Genomic DNA, 20459 nt, shown 5'->3' with positions numbered 1-20459 from the left:
CCCAAGCAAGCACCAACATTTTGGTTTTCCAACTGTACTGAACAATGGCATCACCACAGCACCCATATGCTAGGCTAGACATGAAGATGGAGAGGGGCAAAACACCATAGATACCTTAAAGCCTCAATAATGGGAGGAAATACATACCAACAGTCTGAGGCAGTGAAACCATATCAAAGGGAAAACATATAAAAAACATTACATTAGATTAAAAACCACATACAACTGTGATAAGAGGGGAAAAATTTATTGGTCCTTGAGATTTCCAATGATTGCTTGTAATATGCTCAGCAAATTCATTCCAATATTACATACAAAAGATTTCCTTGCTTGCCATCTTAGAATTAGCTTAACACTCAGTGGAAATGTAAGGAATAAAAAGCAAAAAAAGGATACTCTTGAATTTGTTGTGAAATACATGATTATTTTTTCCTATTTCAGCAAAACACCTGTAAAGAACTGGGTTCTGTGCTCAGCACCCACCTTCCATGAAAGTGACTCTCGCAGATCACAGAAGGCACTTGAAATTCCTGGAAGATGGGACATGGGGAAGAAGAGGGATAACAATGCGCTCCTTTTTACTAAGTGCAATCCTAGTGTAAATTCAAGCAGCCACAAAGCATTAAGATACAAAACCTCAGGCAGACATGCTAATGAAGGGCTGCAAAGCTGGAGGACGAGGAGAGCTGAGTGTCCCCTGCCCGTCAGTCGTCGTCTCCGCCGCAGAGGAGCAGCAGCGCTTTCCTGTAGTCCCCGGACGTGTCTTTCTGTCAAGGCAGCACAGCGGCACCGTGAGTCACCAGAGCAGCTGCCAAGGAGGGCCCCAGCCTGTGACACACTCATCCCACCCACAGGAAATCCACACGCATGACTCTCTGCTCAGGAATGACACAAGGAAATTCTCTGCCTCTTACATGAGAGCTGAATTTACACAGACTGCCAGAGACAAAAAAATCTCCAAAAGCTTTACTAGAAAACAGAGCTGCCTGTTGCACATTTGATGCAGTTGTCTGCAGGGGAGAGTCCAAAGGAGAAGCCCAAAGCAGCATCAAAAGCAGCACATGGGCAAAGTGCACCTGTCACTGCCTAGAAAGGCACCGGCTCTGCTCCCTGTAATCAATGGGAAGCTCTGATATGAAATCCATATGGGCCTGGCAGGCAGTGCCAAAAAAGAAACCCCACCCAGGCTAGTTAAGGGAGCATAATGTCAGGAATGACAATAGAAAAATCAAAAAAGCAGGACTTTCAGTATAAAACAAGAGGGAAAAAAAAAGTATTTTGACTTAACTTTGCAGCAACAGCTGGCTCCGGATTTCTTGCTGGCTCCTTCCCTTCCTGCTCCTTCCCATCCACTCAAAGGAAATTATGACTCAGAGTGGTTCCACAGTGAAAACCCTTTTCACTTGGAAATGTTGCCAAGGGTTCCACACCACAACCCAAGACCTAAACTTCAACCTCACAGTAATTCAGACTCCCAACCCCAGTGATATTTCTCTGAAGCCAGCAGCCTCTCTGCAGCACTGCACAATAAGGAACCCAGACAAGAACAAGGAAATGATGCAGTAGCTAAATATGGTGTGTGAGTAATTGCAATTTCAGAAAACCACATTATCTGCCCTAGTGAACGCTGGAAACATTTTTCCATAGGAAGTGTCCCCCTCTTCAACAATGCCATATCAAAACTGCAGAGGAACTCAATCTCAGAGTCCAGGTCACCCAGCTCTACCCACACTCATCCCCTGCCAAGAAAAACAGTGAAAACACTGACATCTCAATCACCCCTGCATTCCCTGAGAACAGAACAGTAATTTTACCTGAATCATTTGATACAATGATTTTGCAAAATTCTTTCTGAATTCTCGTCTAATATCCAGCAGATCAACTTCACTTCTTGAAACCATGACTCTGATCAGGGTGTCATCATCAGTGCCAGCCCCCTAAAGAGAAAAGATCAAATAACTCAAATACGAGTCTGTTCTGGACAGATGCTGCAACAAATTATGAAATACAAACAAGTACTGTACAACATGAAAGCAACAAGTGGCATCTCAAACCACTCCTGCCACAGTTCAGCTCCAAAGCAGAATATTTGGAACAGTATCATGAGACATTCACACTGAAATTGGCCAACAGAGGAGCTCTGATTCCTGGACCTCTATCAAGTGCCAGATGCTCAGGCCTCTCATTTCACTTTTCATCTCAGGCTTCAGCTGTGAATAGTCACAAATTTAAAAGACCCCAGTTCTAAGCTCACACAGTATCACAGCTGCTCACCACAATCAGAATCCCATATAAATCCCCCCTGCAGTGCACCCTGAGGCTGCAGACCTGCACTCAGCTCTGGAACTGGGCACCTCAATCCCAGTGGTGACCAGTACAAAGCAACAGTATACAGGTAGAGCAACTCATCCCATGAACTCTCCAGCTGTTCATTATGGGGGCAAAGCTTCACAAACCTTTTCCAACCACACAACCATACCCCACTCTGTTCATCATCCTCAGTGCTTGAAACATTTCACCTTCCTGCACAGGCCGAGGCCCTGACCCCTCTGCTCAGACAAGGCAGACTCCACACAAGCTGAAGCCGTACAAACTTGGATGTGCTGACCTGTGGATGCACCTCAGGGAAGGACTTGGCAGAGCCCCCACGGTCATCTTCAGCCTAACGTCCAGGGCCACTCAATCCTTCTGGGTGCAATATTCCTGGATTACACCTAAAAATGCCCTAAAGCTGCTCAAGAGTTATGCCATGAGTTCGGTGGTTTCTGAGGAATAAAAGCCAAGCTCTGCCCTACCTAATCGTTAAAGTCAACTCAGCCCAGTGCAGAACCTTGTTAGGCCAAACCAATAATTTGGAAGTACAAATTCCTCTGTCAAAGTAAAAATTCACAAAAATCTTTCTTATCTGAAGTGTTGAACAATTTTTATTCATATTAAAAAAAAATCTGGGGGATCTCACCAGCACACATTGGTCAGGCTCCTCACAACAGAAGTATATAAGAATTAAAGCCTACAGGAAAACTGCCTTCTTTAAAAAACAGAAATTAATAATTGAGAGAAAAGTAATCCTCCTCAGACAGCTCAGCCTACTGATACAATATTTTGTATTTTTCACCTGAACCTTATTCTACATTGGTATCCACAGAAGCAGTAAAGGACTTTTAAAAATTAAGCTACCATTTTGTGAGAGTGATGCGTCTCATCACTCTCAAGCTGTCACCTCATCTTCTGACAAGGGTACTTCAGGGCTCTCCAGCAAGGGCAAGGGAGTAATTCCCTCAGGGAAGCTGAAAACTTGCCTGAAAACAATAGAGTACCTGCCTGTGGGTTAATTAATAATACCCACTGGGAGTTAAAAACTACAGCTTTCCCTGCTTATCTCTTCCCATCCAAGAGAAGGTGAAGCCAACAGAAACATGGATGTACTGCTAATGCAATTCCTGCATGTAATCTTTTGCAGCTGTTTAAGCCTCTCCTTTTCTCTGCTGAGTTTCTTTTGCTTCTCCAAACAGGATATATAGTAACCAAAATGTGTTCCAACGCTACCCAATGCCCTCAGTCTGTAAATACTCACATCTAAATCAAAGAACACTAATTTGCACAATCTACAATTCTTCCTTTCCTCAGTACATCCACCACCTAAAGACACTGGTGTTTAATCAGCTGGGAAGTGCCCAGTCGATATTGCCAGATGTTTGCCAGTGTAGCAACAGCAAACTAAAAAACAGCTGATGAGACTAAAAGGTCTGTGGTCTGACAAATCCATAATGAACTCCAAAGAAACCATGAATTATTTGCACCTCTCCCAGCCCTGCACTCCCTGAACCTTTTGCAGATAGTTAGTGATACTGTCAGCATTTACAGTGGCAGAAGAAATTAAGAACAAGCTAAAGGGAGAGGATTTGTAGCCAGAGGAGATGGAAAGTGATCTAGGGAAAACAGTTACATACCTTCATGGAATAATACAGGGTCTCAGCAAAATAGGCAGGCACACTTCGGATGCATTTCACTGGAAAAGACAGATGATTGAATTATTGACTGCTACTAAATACAGGGCAATCTGATTGCCAAAACAAGGTGTGTGTTACTGGGTTATTCTCTCCAGTGGTGTCAGCTGGTCTGTTCCTCTGTTACAACTCTTTGGGTTCTGGGATTTAAGAACAAACATTTGTTTGTAGCAGAGAGATTTTACTAGTCAAACTCTCCAACACGTTCCTAGATAAGCTGCCAGGAATGCAGGTGAAGGCAGAGCTCTGTCTCAGCTCTGGCAGAGGTGCACATGACCAAAGAGAACACAGTTCACCACCTCTTCTACAGACATAAAAATAGATCCCAGGTGATTATGCTCCTAAAGGAACCTTGTTTTCACACCAGCCTCTGTGACAACTGCAATTTCAGGAGGCCTGGGAGCAAGCAAAGGCAGCCTAGTGCTAGACACGCTAGGACTCAATTACCCACTGCCAGAAGCAGCTTCTCCAAGTCACCAGAGGTCTCCCGGTCAATGGTCTCTTCAATCTGGAAGCCGGAAATGGTCATGTACTTGTCAAACACTGCAAAACAAAGCGTGCTCGGTCAGGGAACAGCCAACATCCCTGCCAGTGCCCCTCAGCTCAGGACAATGCCACCTGTGTGTGAATCCACAGCTCAGGTGCTACTGCCCACTCACTGTCTTGTTCTGAGCATCCATTTCCCATCAAATGCCCCCTGTACAACCCCTCCCTGCATCTGGAAGGAACAGCTCCATGCATTATTCCCAATGGCCGAAAAAAATTGGTAAGAGATTTCTGGATGGGCAAGGAGCAAGGAAAAAGGTATTGTCCCTCTATTAGCAGCTCAGAGTAGGCACCTCAATATGGGCTGAGCTTTTCCAGGCTGGATTTCAGGCAGAGGCTCTCAGCCCCTCATTAACCACACTACCTACCCCTCCTCAAGTGGGAAACACTGCGGGTTCCCAAGATAGTGATGAACTTTTCTTCATCTGTTCCCCACTTCAGCTCCCCGGCTCTGAACAAAACCTGTTACAAATTCAAGAGATCAAAACATCAGCATTTGTTTTGTGTCCATGCATCCTGTTGAAAAGCTCTATTTGTCTCACTCTAAGGAACATTAAATTTACTAACAAGCTATAGCTAGAGGGAAAAAAAGTGAAATGAAATGGCCAAGTACTGAATTAATCTTAGAAATAAATGTAAAAAACTGAAATTGACTGTGAAGGCATTTCCATGAGTAATGTAGCTTCAGGCCCTGAAAGTGACTGTGCACAGTCCTCTTCAAAAGGACTGAAGTTTGCTGAAACTGTGATAATACAGCAGACAAAATCTGTTCACAGTACTGCCTTTCCTGCCCATATTTCCCTTCCCTTTTTCAAACAGAGCAGCCAAAATTTGTTACGATTGGCTTCAACAGCAAAACCACACCAACCAGGCCCAGAAGGAAGTTCTCCAAGAAGGAGGGGAAGATGGATCTAGAAGCTCTCAGAAAGAGGATTTCCAGGCTGATAAATTCTTAGCTGTTTGAAACCAGATTTTAATCATGGTTTTAGCACATTTGTGGCTTTTCAGGCAAGTCTGTATTTGATGCAGACAAAGACCTGGGTGCATTTTCAGCACCAGGAAAGTAAAGTACTTCAAAAAGTTGGAATGAGCAAGAGCCAGGAAAAAACGAAAAAGAAAATTTGGAAAATGAAACAAGTTATTTTCCCGACAGTTGGAAAACTTTGCCTTTTTCCAAACTCTGTAAGGAGAAAGTATATATTGTAGTATATATGATCTTTTTAATATTAATGGTACAGAATGAAAAAAGGGTAGAGAGGAAAAAGCTCTAAAGGCACTCACTGCCAGGATATTTATTACAAATAACATATGGTAAGCCCTCCAAATCAATACCAGCACTCTCCATCCAGTAGCAAATGAGAAGTCCCAGTACAGCATTTAGAAAAATACCAGCAAAAGATTGATTTAGAGGCACTACAATTTGCAAACAGTACTTTATGTCAGCTTTAAGTTTGTACCTGCCTTGCCACTGGGCAATACACCAAATGTACCTCAACTGTATAACTTTAAAGAAGTGATATTCACAAAAGCTTTCCCAAAAATGCAGACTCTCTCTCTCCTTCAGGCATTCTCAGAAAAGTCCCACAATTGCTTTTAATTATTCTTAGTAAGCATAAACAAAAAATTTAAAAATCACCACTGAGCAAAAAGCTTGCCTTCTAATGTATCAAGTCCCTTCCAGAATATATGACTCGAGAAAAGCATTGGGAAGCCAAAATACTCCTACATCTGCACAGTCATGTACCTCAGTTCTGACCATCTGTACCTGGCAATAGCAATTAGAAAATGACTGAATCTGTTCCAGCTGTGTTGGGTGGTGAATGGAAAAGTCCATTGACTCGAGGTCCCAGCCCAAGTTAAATGCATGCAGCAAACCACAGAGACTGTTTGGAAAACCAGGGCCTTTTCAAGAGCTGGGTTTTAGTGCCTCCTAAATTTAGCTGCTCATTTAAACCCAATTAAAGGGGCCAAAAGGAATCTATCTGCCTACCTGGGCCAGCGCTTCACATGTTTCCTCAATTACAAAGGCCCAGCTAAAAGCAAGACTGAATTTCATGGAATAGTCTTGTTCACAATTCAAGCATTTGCCCCTCTAATTATCCAGCTGTAACTGTCACAGGAAATTAACAGCAGAACAACAATGCTTGCTGAATTTAAGTGACAAGGGATAGGCCTGTACCAGTAAAACATATTTTGCCAATCTGTCTCTCCATCTCACTGTGCTATCAGGAGAATGTTTTATTGATCTAATATTGTGTGTTTACTCCGTGTCACCTTGAACAATCCCTGTATTTCTTTCATCTCAACAGGCAATTTATGAGAGGAAAATGTCTCATGCAGAGTTGTCTGAAATAACTGAGAAGAAACATGTATCGAATGAGTTGTAATCAAATTGCTGAAATATTGACCATTACTCCAACAAAGCAAATGGCACCAGCTAGAGAGAGGCAAGGACACTGATTAACTGCTGGTACTCCTTTCCATCCAGAGCACAGGGTTAGGGAGCAGTCATGGACAAGGGATTAAATTCAGAGAGAAGTCCAAGTCAGGTATTAAGGAATGAACTGTTAACATCTGAGTTTTCCAGCAGTGAGTCCCTCTGCATCACCAAGCCTCAGCCTCTCTTCCACTGATCTACTCACTGTTTTATTCAGGCCCATCATTAAGTAATAAGCAAAACTGAAGTGTGAAAGTGCAAAAAATTTTGATCCCAGTATTTCAGGTTTTAGCACTCCTTTTGTCTAGAACATACATGAAAACATAAAAAACAAAATACCCCACAAAGAACCTTAACTATCACTTTCACATTTGAATTCCAGCTGTTTGCCATCTTTGTGAGATAACTTGTAGAAATACCCCAAACCCTAAGTCAGTCACCCACCTGAGCATCCTGCTCAACAAGAGCCTCATCAACTCCAGTATCAGGATCTCTGTTCCCCTAAACAGAATTTCAGAAGTTGTAAAACTGAAGAATTAGCAGATAAGTCAAAAAGCAATTATCTGTTATATTGAGCTTGTAAGTTACTGTGACAAGTCACCCCCTAATGCATCTTGTCCAAGACCACCTTGTTTTTCCCTTTTGCTTGCATGCGCCTGTAGGAAATAAGGGTCCTCTTCCCCTCGGCCCGCCAAACCCCACATAGCAGCACCTGCTACATCCATGGGCATCACAGAAGTGTTTTGCTTCAGTGATGTGGAAATGACTCAGAAGAGAGCCCAAGGCTAACCCTGCATGTCAGAGCAAGTGCCTCAGCTCCAGAGCAAGTCCTGCCTAGCACTGGGCCCATCCAGAACCCAGCTTAGTAAGCAGGACATGCTAAGTGCACCGAGCACTGAAAGTCACCCCACAACAGGACACCAACCTGCAGCAGCACCACCAGCAGCCTCTGGAAATGGCCTGATGTTTCCCCTGTGATCTTATCCTCTAGGTCGGCTTCATACTCTGCAAAACAGCATCATCTACTCACCACCTTGCAGGCTCCCTGGCTGTTCTCAGAGGAGAGCAAGGAACTGCAAAAAGTCCACTTGACTCACAATTTGTAGAATGATGTATCAGAAATATCTTTAACATTCAGGACATATTCTGCTTTCACTTACAACATAACACTACTCCAGAGATGGAAACTAGAGCACATCACATGTCATGCAAGGAAGAGATTACACACAATATTTTGAAGGACAAGGTGACATGCATGGATTCAGCTCCTTAAGAAACTAAAGGGGATACAGACATGGAGTCATGCTAAAATATGGCAGTCTCACTGTACAAAAATCGTGAGCCCATAGAAGTTTGCTACTAATAAATCTCTCTAGAGCCCCTAGAGACTCTGTGTTTGGGCTCAAAACTGGTTAAAACGAGAATTTCTTGTGTGGCAGGAATCTGCACAGAGCTAAAAGGAATCTGTTGATTCTGCACAGAGCTAAAAGGAAACATTGCCCTGAAAAACAAGCCCACAATGACAGGGTAAAAGCATCTACTCCTGTGGACAGCCAAAAGCTGCACCTGCTTTAGCATAAGTGCACTTGAACACAACACAGAACAAAAAGCAAAAAAAACCACAAACCCACACTTCTGGTTTATTATGTGATCTGTTTTCTTGTTTGCAATTACTGAAAATTGCCTTTCAGTCAAAGGGATGAAAATAATGGGTGGAGGAAATAAATGCTATTGAAAAAATTTTAACCATAAAGCACGAAGCACCACAACCTGCAGCCATAACCCTGAAATAAAAACTATTTCAATTTACAGTTCAAATTCTAGTACCTTTCAATATGAAGTTCTGCAACACAGCAGAAAGAATTCCCTCGTATTGGACACATCCATCAGTTCAGAGATAGACCTTATTTGAAAGATGAGCTAAAATCATATTAAAGGAACTGCACAGAGACCCTTATTTTATACAGAAAATTACCTTGCTGATAAACCTGTTTAATATTCTGTACTTCTGCAGGTGTTCTGGAGGCAAGAATTTCAGTCAACACTTTCTCATTGGTTCCTGCTCCCTGCAGGGGTGCAAGTATGAATCAGTTGATGGAATAACAAAAGGAAAATAAGAAATCCCTTTGACAATCAAAACCAAGCATAAACACGTATTTGGATCAAATAAAAAATTTCTTCTGATATACCGTGGATGTTTTGAAGATAATTTCTCCAAGTTTGTCTTGATCTCAAAACCAACCCCACAAATTATAAAAGCCCAGTGCTATAGGATTCAGAAAGGCCCTTCCACACCCAAACACAGCCAGGTGTGCCTCCTGTCACAGCACATGCCACAGTTGAGACAGTGACAATATACAGAGTGCCACCACATAATATCAGCAGGCTTCAACCCACACAGAGTAACACCACACCACTTCAGAAGGCTGCAGGCATCTGCCCTTCTTGTCCTTCAGCCCAGCCTTTTATCCCCTCACGCTGATGCCCTGCAGCTGTGTGCCCCTTTGGTGGTTGGTCAATGCCCCTGGGCACTCCATGGCTCATTGCTGTCAATGCTGCTCACACTTGCAGCTCATTGGGGATGGGGGTCAGGCACAGCCCCACTCCCAATCACCACAAACAGTGTGCCTACACCTCAGGTCCTTGCCATTACAATCAAGGACATCAAGAGAAGTGAAGTTTGCATCTTAGCTCTAATTCATACAGTGTCTACCACCAGCTGGGACACAGATAAGCACAGAGCCACCCAGCACAGATCTGCAGCCTGCTGTGAACTGTGTCTTTAAACCCCTTCTTCCACTGGAAACACTTTATACAAGAATTGCTAACCCAGATAGTTCCAGCAATTCTGCAGTTCTTATTGGCAACAGAAATAACAGCCATTCTTCCACTTTTACAAGGATAGGACTTACAAAAGCCAGGCCAATATCTTGTTTCCACAAGTCTAATCCTTTGTTTGCAAGAACAATCCACTGCTCTTTATAAGTACAAAGGAGTCATTTCACAAAAGCAACACTGAAATGCAATGCTGAGCATTTTTTGCTTCATCATGTTATTTACAACCTTTCCTGTAAGGAAAACACTGAATACTAAACATGTACAAAAGATATGCAACTGCACACAAAGCTAACCAGAACACAAACCTGCCAGGTTTCAGGCAATCATTTCCAAAATGCAGATTCTTTCATGAACATACCTACTCAACAAGGGAGGCAGGCACAGTTAAACTCGCTGTGATCCAAGCAGCAGCAGTGAAAATGGATGGCACGGCCTTCAGCACAGAGTTGGTGCTCTTAGCTGAGTTACCTTGCAGTGAGGTCCCTGCCATCACACCTGCTTTACTGCTACCCTCCTTGGCCCAACTGCAGCCAGTACTGACATTCGTTCCTGTGCTAACACATTCTCTGAAATTCCATGGTCTTGGGTTTAACCTTATTTTTTTTGAAGTGACAAGACCAAAACTACTCTTGTTTCACAATCTCTTTGCTGCCTACACCCATCTGTTCTGTCATTTCCCTGTCAGTCTTTGACTCCTAAATCAATAAGAGGAACTTGGGAGTACAATTTTTTATTAATCACCATGGCCTTTATCAGTTTCTCTGTCAGTTATCACCATCCCTTCCCCCAATGCACATAAAGGTATTACAGAAAACCTCCAGGAAAGAAGTTCGTTGCCTGAGGGACTATCTGCTGGGACACAGGTGCATGAGCACTTGCTTGCACAGTTGACTAAAGCCTGCATATTAACCAGCTGCTCATCCAGGATCTTGGGAGTTTGCATGGAAGTGTCATTCAACAAAGTACTACCTCATACTAGAGTCAAGTTCAGTGTCCTCTGTTTTGATCAATACTGTAAATAGTCCAGGGACATCCAATTCCTGAAATTCCATAGATGTGACAGAGGCAGAAAAAAAGACCACACAGAAGAGACACTGAAATTTCTACACATTCACATTGTAAATTGTTTGTTTACCTGGCCTGTCCAGAAAGTCACTAAATGCACTCACTAAAGAAAAGATTTAGAAGGGTAACACTGACAAGCCCATCAATTATTCCCTCTGTGTTACTGAAGGCAGTTTTTTAGAGGCCATTCAATACTACAGACAATACCTGTTCATAATTTTGGTGGACACCAGTTTACACAAGCTCATCAATTCTGGACTTGCACTGCAATCCATCAGGGCTAACACACTCTGTAGCTTAAATAACAGTCAAGAAGAAACCAAGAGCACCACATTTCTGTTAAATGCTCTGAACTAACCTTCAGACAGCTGCATAGTTATAAAACCTCAGCCGCTCACAGCAGAAAAATCCAGAGCCCTCTGAACTTCAGCACTGCACATCTACTCGTTGTCTTTAAACCAGAAGGAACAATTCTTATGCTGTGTAGATTTCTAAACTGCCTCTGAGTTACTGGGATGAAAAAATACCCAGGCAAAACCATGGCACTGGCATCAGACAGCATAACTTGGCACTTATTTTTTTAAGTCTGTTCCTATTAGCTATTCCCTTTAGTAACCAAAGATCATTCCTGAAAAACAAAAGTCAACCAAAAGCACCAATCATTTAATATAACAGAATTCTTTTTCCTCTTACCTTGATGGCATGCTTCAGTGCATGAGCATCAAAAATATATGCTGGTCTCATCAGAGACACCATCAAGGTTTCAAACTTGCCAGTAAGTTCTGATTTCAGGTCATCCACAAGATCCTAGTACAGAACAAACAGTGCTGTGATGAACAAGGACTACATTTTTTAAAAGGAGGCACAAGTCTGCAAGCTGAAGGGCTCTGGAGACACAGCAAAAAAGACAAGGGGCACCTCTCTTTTTCTTATAATTGGTACCTCAGCTGAAGCAAATAAGGCAGGAGAAAAAGATGAACAGGCATTTGGAAAACCTGAAATGCGTTGTGATTTTTTTAGGATAAGGCAGGGCAGAGGAGAGGGGGAGAGAAAAGCAAAAGTAGATACTCTTGCAAGGAATGTTTTACAAGGAATATGGTGAACGTGCCTTGTATTTTCGAGTAATCATTGTTAACCAGAACCACTTTGTTTCCAGAGGTATTTTTCCTTCTTACCCTGCCAAATAAGGTTTTAAAGGCAGAAGCTATTTCTTGACGCTGAGCATTGTTTCTGGTGGTGAGGATCGTCAGCACGGTTTCTTCATCAGTCCCTGAAGTTAGAAAGAAGAGCAAGTTACAAACACACTCTGAAAAACAAACTGCAGTGGCACAAACTCAAAAGGCAGTTAAAGATGCTCAGACAACAACAGCCTACTGGCAAACAGCAGAAGCATCTAGAGTAACAAATGTCACCATACCCCAAGCTGAGCCACCAAGTTTGGTGCGAAAACATGACTGGAGGAATGAACATGTTTGTTCTCCATCAGTGCTCTGATCCAGATTCTGCTCCAAGCACCAGCTCTAACATTTCGTCAGTGTTCCACAGAAAGGCCTTGCCTTTGGGCTCACTAACAAACGGCCAACTTCCCAGCAAAACTCAGACCAGCAATCCCAAACACCCCAGAGGGCAGCTATGTGGAGCTATTATCCATTTCATACACAAGGCTTGCAAGGTAGGTCCTCCCAGCCCTACTGAGTTTGCCTGTAGGCTGAGGTGTATCACATGTCTCTCCTTCCCCTCCTTCTGCTTCCTTCCACTTCAGAGAAAGCAGCAAATTGGTGTTTGTTCTCCCAGGAAATTTTAGGGCAGAAAGCTCCAGTGTGGGTTTACAGACCACTTCTCAGTCTGCATTCACACTGTGCACTTGCATTCCTTGCCCCAGTAACTGCACTGTGCTCACACTCTTCCAGGGCCAGGAGGCTGTTGCGGATTTTCCACGCAGAGCTCCTGCTATGCTGCTGTAACTCACCACAGCTGTCCCTGTAAATCCAGAGCTACCACGCTGCAAAACTTTAGTGTGCCCAGAACAGCATGTGGAACATCCATTTTTTAATGGGGAATGTGCAAACCCCTTCTTTTTTCCCTTATGCTAACCCAAAAATAAACACCCTTGAGAGCTGTGCAGTCACAACCAGGACACGCCCAGACCAGCGCAGTCCTGGGGCTGTCATTCCACGGCTTGTAAGCACACGCCCCACTTTAATCTACTGAGACAAAAAAGTAGATCACAAAGGAGGTTTGCAAAGAAGGAAGAGCCTTTTCTTTTCTGTAAAATAAATATTATCCTTACCCAATCCCTTCATGGCCTTACGAAGGGCTTCTGCATCAGCTCTGGCATCAAAAGGAGCAAAGGCTTGCACGGTGCCTCTCGTGTACTGAGGGGGAAAAGGGGTCAGGGAGAGAGGGAAAAAGCCATGAAATAGAATATTGCATCTTTCAGTTCATACATGAGCTCAGGCTAAATTTGAATTCATGATCCAAAAGCTGACTGTCTTTTTCTTGCAATTGTCTGGCTAAAGAGCAGTCTGTGGGTGTTTAAACACAGCTCACTCCAGAGGGACTACTATGGCTTCCCTTGGCAGTACAGCTAAATTTGGGTATATTTACATACCAATTCTGCAAACTATTGTTATCTCCAATACTGGAACCTGAATACAGGGAAATGAATAAGAATTTATCATTTGTTAAAGTAATTTTAGAAATTATTTGCACAAATCACGTATGCTAGGCAAATGGCACAAAGACACATATGGAAATAAGAACTTCTCCTCAAAAAAACCCTACAGGAACTCTCAAGCAGTACCACACCAATTTTTTCCATTGCCCTGCAACACACTGAACTCTACAATGGCTTTCCATTTTTTATCATAGTGCTTTTGAAATGAGCAACTTCTTAAAAAGTGATTCAGCTACATTAGTTTACAACTAAAAAAAAAAAAACCCAAACCGTTCAAACATAAGGGTAAGAGATCAGTTTGTCCAAACACAAAACAATTCCACTACGTTTCCATGGAACATGACTCTTAAGGGAATTTCTCTTTGGATTAGACACAAAAGGACATTCATCAGCTCTGTGGAAAAGTTTTGCCTTTATTTAAATAGGATAGCTCAAGAACCTATATGTGTTTAGCACAGTAGTTAATTAACTATGGAAGTGGCCAAAAGGGGAAACAGCTGTGTTTGGGGAACAGGAAGGTGTTTCCAACAGCTGAAGAGGGGAAATTTCCTGTAAGCACAGCCATAGAAACACAGCAATCAGAACAGGCAGGACATTTTTCCACGCTCAAGAAAGAGCACGATAGCAAGTGCCAAGTCACCTACTGAGATTGGCACCAGATTACTCCAGAGGCAGCACAGCCATCTGGCCTTCCCTGGAGCTAGGAATTTCAGCCACTCCGGTCTCCAGTCAATGCACTCATCAGAGACAGGTCAGCCAGAAGCAGCAGGGAGAAAAGAGCAGTAACCAGAAACTGCCCCAGGGCTCCTGTGCGCTCCTGCCAGCAGTGACTCCCCAGGCTCCCACTGCGCCAGCCAGGACTCAGGTTCACTTCTCACATTCTGACAGATCAGGACAAAAGCATCACAGCGCTAAATGGCAACCACACATTTCTTTTTGGGAGATGGATTCCAATAGCCAGGTTAGCTCAGAGGTGTGACAATCCCACTGGAACACTCTGCTTGCCCATTATAAGCCATTTTTTTTCAGGTAGTACTTGGAAAATATCTTCCTAGCCAATTCCAAAGGCTACCATGAAAGCAATCTCAAAGATTTGGGACTCACTTTTATGAACTGAATTTAATTTGGTAAAACAGACAAAGACTGAAAAGTCTTTGCCTCTTCCTCCCTTACTACCACTCCAGCCAGAGAGGGGTTATTTATTTTATTTTTGTTCCATATCATCTCAACATAATGAATATTACACAAGTACCACAATTCTCCTTTGGAAATGACCAATGTCAACAAATCTCAGAGGAAGCAGATACTGATGTTTTGCTTTCTTTTGCTTATCTTGCTATAAGTGGAAGCAAGTGGAATCCCCCTTGACAATTCTTAAGTCTTGTGACAACAGCCCAACATTCCTGTGTGGCTGTTATAGACAAAGTATGTGTGAACACTAAATGCCAGATGAAATCTCTCTGCATGGCCCTTCTCATTTTTATTAACTGACAGGAATCCTTCAAAACTCTTTTCCAAAGTGCTGCATAGAAAGCCTGAACACGCACTAAGCTTGATGAGAAGTTCCTGAAAATCTCCTGGTGCTGCTGAAGTCTAAAAGACTTCTCCTGATGTCTGAGCACCGTTTGCATTCCAGGCATTCCCTTGTGGCACGAAGCACTCAGTGGGTTTTGGCTCCCCACCCAGCACAACCACTCTCCACCAGAACTTGAGTCGCACCTGCCTTTAGGAGCCACGTGTGGGCAGATGTGATACTCCCAATAGTTGGCCCGGTACTGGGAAAGGGTGAAGCCATCCCTAGCTTCACATCAGAGACCAACCCAATGCTTTTTAGAGCACTCTAGAGTGGCCTGACAGTTGGGGTACAGCAGGGAATACTCAGGCACACTGTGTTCAACAACCACAAATCCATCTAAAACACTCCACTATTCACAAGTGCCCTTTTAGTTACTCCAGATCAGATTTCTCATTTGTGGAATACATGGACAAGAGCAGAAAGCTCTGTAGCAGTAAGACACTCAGTCCATGGAGGGAAGAGCTGTCTCCCCCTTCCCAAACACGGCACATTTTGGCCACATAAAGAGAAGGCAGCACCTCTTCTGAACCACTGTGTCACAGCCTGACCCAAACTTGCTGTGGCAGCAAATCTGAAAAGGAGCTATGAACCAGACAAACTTCATTATTTATTTACCTCTATGAAAAGATCTCTTTAGTATCGCTAGAAACATTCCTTGCTGTTTAAGTAAGCAGATACACAGTAACACTACCACCTCATAGGTCCTTTTTTCTTTGGATAGTAAATTCCCCACCCAGTAGCACCCAAAGCATATCAATGAAAAAGACAAACAGTCTTTGATATAAATCCTTTGTAATCTGGAGTTATCCTTTACTCAATCACCACACCTTACATCAGGTAGTAAAATATAAAGAGAAGCACAACACAAAAAACCTCAACACAAAGTGTACCACAAGATTATAACACCCCAAACCTACACACATTCTTTTCTGTCTACATTCCCCAATACAGTGATTGTTGTTAAGGAGTCACATGTACTGCAAGTGAAATTTGTGACCACACACTAGAAATAAACAGTGGCTTTCATTTTCTCCAGACACTTTTCAAGCAGACTAATGAAGCTCCTAGAAGCACAAAATGAGCATGAAAAGGTACAAGGGAAAAAATTAAAAAGACTACAAAGCAAGAAATAATACTGCTTTAGAATTTATGCCACTCCAAATGAGGAAATTCTCTGGTATTTTTGTCCAATTCTATGCTAGCATAGGTTCCCAGGAGAAGATAAAACCTCAGGTGAAATGTTTCTAACCAGCACCTCGAAGTGAATGTCTCCTGAGAGACAATTTAGCATCACAAACTAATAGCGACACATATCCTGGCAACAGTAACAATAGCCACTTAATGAGGTTCCTTTTCATCTTCCTCACCAAGACACAAAATATTTCCCACCCACAAGCCCCTGTGTTTAACCACTGTTAAATGCAGAGCATTGATATTAGCAAACAACAGACCATACTTGAACTGACAGACTCCTTCCCCACTACCATAGCTCTGTACCACTGACAGCAACTTCTCAGTCACAGCTCCACAGATGAAGAGCCACCCCCTTTCTCTGCAGCAACAGAAGCAGTATCTCAAACATTTGCTGCTGGAAAACCCAGTATTTAGTGTAAAGAAGGTGCTGTGAGACTTTTTGGGGTTTTTTTTAGCAGCCATTTGTTTACAAGATGGCACAGGAAACCGGTGGAGTGGTAAGATTGGAAATGGAGAATATTTAGCAGCAAAGAGAGAAGGTATGCTATTTCCAGCAGACAAAGGAGAGCTCAGAAGGTCATGTGCTTGAATAAATGATAGACTGCTGCAAGATGTCTTACACAAGACCCATCTTGCAGATAAACACAACACTGTGTTCACTGCTGACCTGAAAGCCTTCAGAGCCATTGGAGATCCCACACAGAGATGCCAGTTCAACCTGTGATCTAAAACCAACATGACACAAAAAATATGCCATTAATTCCTGACATTTCAAGGGCAGTACAGTGCAAATGGCATTGTAAGAGGATGGACACAGGCGCAGAACTGACGCAAATGTAAAACTAAAACGACATGTCTGCAAAACGCCTCTCCAAGTTCAACAGTTCTTCAGACCATCTACTTAAACAGGAGGAGTAAGCTCAGGTCAGCAGACTACTCACATCTGCCCCACTAAATTTAAACTCTTGAGAAAAAACAATTACACAACATCTGTGGTGAACTCTGAGTCAGTACACCACAGAGATATCAAAGATAGGGAGGAGGGATGGAAAAAAAAAGGAGGAGGGGGGTGGGAGAGATGGAGAAGAGCAAGGAGCAGCCACATAGGAACCAACAGAGACATGTGAGAAAGCCATCCTCAAGAGTAACAGAGCCAGAGGGGGCTGCTCACAGCACATTTCTGAAGGAGTGTTTGTACTTTGGAATGTGAGACAGCCTTCTGGAACACTATGGAGCTGGCAATACTATCCCTGTGTTCCAAGTCACACGTGCACATTGGCAGAACAGGAACTCCAGATATAGCGCAGAGCAGCCACACCTTCAGCAGCAGCAAGCGATCCTTTCCTGGCAGTTTACAAATGGCCACACCGAATACTCCCAAAGTTTTATTCAGGAAAAAAAATTAGTAGTAGCAGACCAAAACAGATCAGTCCTCAGCACCTGCTGCTTTCTTTCTAGATTTCTGAGCCAGCAAGCACAGGGCAGCAGCTCAGCCTGTTCACTGAGGAGGAGGAGATGGTGCTCTGTGCATTGCTGCAGTACCAAAGACCACTGCACACACAGCTGGGAGAGAAAGGGCAACTTGTCAGGGCAGCAGTGCTCCCTCCGAGAAAGCAGATAAACACAGGCAGGGAGAGACCAGCCTGTGCAGCACATGCTGTAATTTTCCTACAAAATGAATACACCTTTCTATCCTGGACAGTGAACACACAAAGTTCCCCAGGTCTTTGGGCAAAGAGAAAAAAAAAAAAAAGGCTTCACAGAAGTGGGCAAGGACAGGTACTTCAGTGACCAAGACTCCAAATATAACTTACCTTCTTCAAAGGTTTTATTCTTCAGTGATGTACCTAGGCTAAATTGAACTCCAGTACACTGTGCTTGTGCAGCCTTTGTAAACTCTGCAGCTTTAGCTGTACACAAGGAGTTTCTGTCAACTGACAGTCAGCATTTCATAGGCATTTTCACTCTTACCTCCATTTTAAAATGCAACATATAGAACAGGTGGCTGTCATGAGAAGTAGAGCTTCTTTAACTTGGCTTTTTTATTTTCATAAAATGACTTACAGGCTACAATGCTTCAACACTCCCAGTCTTTTGTGGCTGCCTAACTGCACAGGCAATGAATACTGCTTCCGTGGAAAGCAGCCCTCTGAATGGGGAAACTGGAGAACAAGGCCTCCCTAATAAAAACCCTCATTGTTCCAATGACTTCCATCTACCATCACAGATAAAAAGCCATCCCCGAGTGTCACCTTAGGCAGTAGAAAATTTACTACCTGAAGCCAAGAGTAACTGGTTTGCACCAGTGAAGAATGAAACATTCCTGTTAAGATGAATTAAAGTTTGTCTCTGAGACAGACAAGAATATTGTCAATTTCATGCTATTACTAAAAGGAAGTCACCCTTAAGCCTATAAACAATGCTACATAGACTGTAATAAAAGGCTTATTGTCCAAGTATATCCCTCTGGCCAGGTGTCCTGCATTGGCATGGGTAAGGGCTCCTGTTCTCCTAACATGCATCCTACAATTCAGGCCTGATGTTTAGAGAAAGAAAAATCCTTTCTTTGTCACGCAAAAGAAAACCCCCAAAAAACCCAATAACTTCAAGAATTTAGGAAAATTCTATTAAACACTTTTTTTCTTAAAAAGAAATTCCCTCTCTTTTATAATGAAATCCAGACATAATATGAGTAAATATTCACAAGGGTATTAAAACTACTAATCACTCCACTCATTAAGTGCAATTATTCTGACCTTTGTGAGAGCCCTAACAGACTTTGATTGCTTTCACTTTCTACAGCAGTACAAACCCCATAAACCCATTACAAACCCCTACAAATAAGCCATTAAACTCCTATTTTACTTTTCAGAGTGTATGCATTTGATGCAATTATAGAAACAAATGCTGGGGTCTGCCCCATTATCCACACCTTCATCCAGGCTTAAACCACAGCAACCAAAGGGCTGCAAAACAAAGTCCCCCCCCCCCCAAACGAAGAACTGCACAATAGCTCCAAGGCTCCCAGAAAAATTCATGTTAGTTATGGGAAAACTGGGAATAGAAACACGGAGCCCCAAGTGCCCACTAGGCACTGCCACGGCGATATTTTTCTCCTTCCTTTCAGTGGAAGGAGCCTCCACCCACGCACAATATAAACACAGGGTACTGAAAACTTGGCCAAACTAGTGGAAACTGGTGGAAAAAGAAAAAAAAAAGTTGTGCCTGACGTGTCCCTCACATGATCCCCGTTCCCCTCCCGTCCGCGTCCGGGCTTGAGGATGGACTGGTTTAGGAGAGCCCGAAAAGAAATCGCTGAGGACTGAAAGTAAGGAGAGGGATAATACGAGGATGTCCCCGGGAGCGGCCGGGCACGGACCGTCGGGCCGTGTCCTCCCAGAGCCGCTGCCTTCCTCACCTTCGCCATCTCTGGGATCCTCCGGGTGGGGCCGAATCCGAGTCTGCAAAGAGAGATGCGACAGTGAGGAACAGCGAGGAGCAGAAAGCGACAGCGCCCGCCCGCCTCGGCTGCCCGCGCCCCTCACCTCCCGCCGCGGCGCCCTGAGCTACCGGGAGCACCGAGTGAGGCACCGAGCGGGGCAGGAGAGAAAAGGGAGGAGATCCCGCTGCGGCCCCGCCGCTCTTGCCTCACCCGGGGGCCGGGCCAGCCCCACCCGGGGCGGGCAGCGAGCCTCGGGCGCCTCCCGGGGCCGCCTGCAGGCCGGGCACCGCCGGCCGCGTCCCGGCTTTCTCCTCCATCCCTCCATGCCCTGGGAGGGTGGCATTAGTGCTTTGTTTCTTAGCGATCGTGAACCTTTTGAAATAAAAATTACATTTGCCGATAGCCTCCAGCAGGTGCTCAAGCGCCCTTCGTATGAAGTCTGTATAAAATCGGTTCCCATGAATCTGAAGGGGATCCTATCCCAGCATTAAAGGGCAAGTCTGGGCTGAATTCCGTAAAAAGCAGACATTTCATCAGCTGACCTAGCTTGGCTTCCAAGTAAGCCAGGTTAGCACAACAAGCACAGTGTTGAACAGAATGTTAGGGCTGTAGTTCTTCAGAAATTACAAGGATTTCAGGTGATGACACTTTTTTACTTCATGTCTTCCAGCAGGACC

The 20459-nt window shown here is 43.7% G+C and overlaps 1 protein-coding gene across 2 annotated transcripts; it reads right to left on the bottom strand.

Annotated features, from left to right (window-relative positions):
• Nucleotides 1-226: 226 nt before the first annotated feature.
• Nucleotides 227-20003, bottom strand: ANXA5 (annexin A5). 2 transcript variants are annotated; one of them, XM_084204707.1, is made up of 13 exons: nt 19886-20003; nt 19759-19801; nt 13184-13268; nt 12069-12163; nt 11587-11700; nt 8966-9056; nt 7916-7995; nt 7435-7491; nt 4922-5015; nt 4455-4550; nt 3951-4009; nt 1815-1937; nt 227-767 (listed from the first exon to the last, which is right to left on the bottom strand). In XM_084204707.1, exons 2-13 carry the CDS (start codon nt 19765-19767, stop codon nt 705-707), a joined length of 966 nt encoding a protein of 321 aa, XP_084060833.1. In that variant the 5' UTR covers nt 19768-19801; nt 19886-20003; the 3' UTR covers nt 227-704. The 2 variants fall into 2 exon arrangements, with proteins under 2 accessions (XP_084060833.1, XP_084060834.1); XM_084204708.1 differs by having other exon boundaries at nt 19911-19971.
• Between the last annotated feature and the right edge of the window lie 456 nt (nt 20004-20459).

This window comes from Fringilla coelebs, assembly GCF_963513975.1.
Source record: "Fringilla coelebs genome assembly, chromosome: 4".
NCBI lineage: Eukaryota > Metazoa > Chordata > Aves > Passeriformes > Fringillidae > Fringilla > Fringilla coelebs.
The sequence above is the reverse complement of the archived record's forward strand: the minus strand, read 5'-3'. Positions and strand labels throughout refer to the sequence as shown.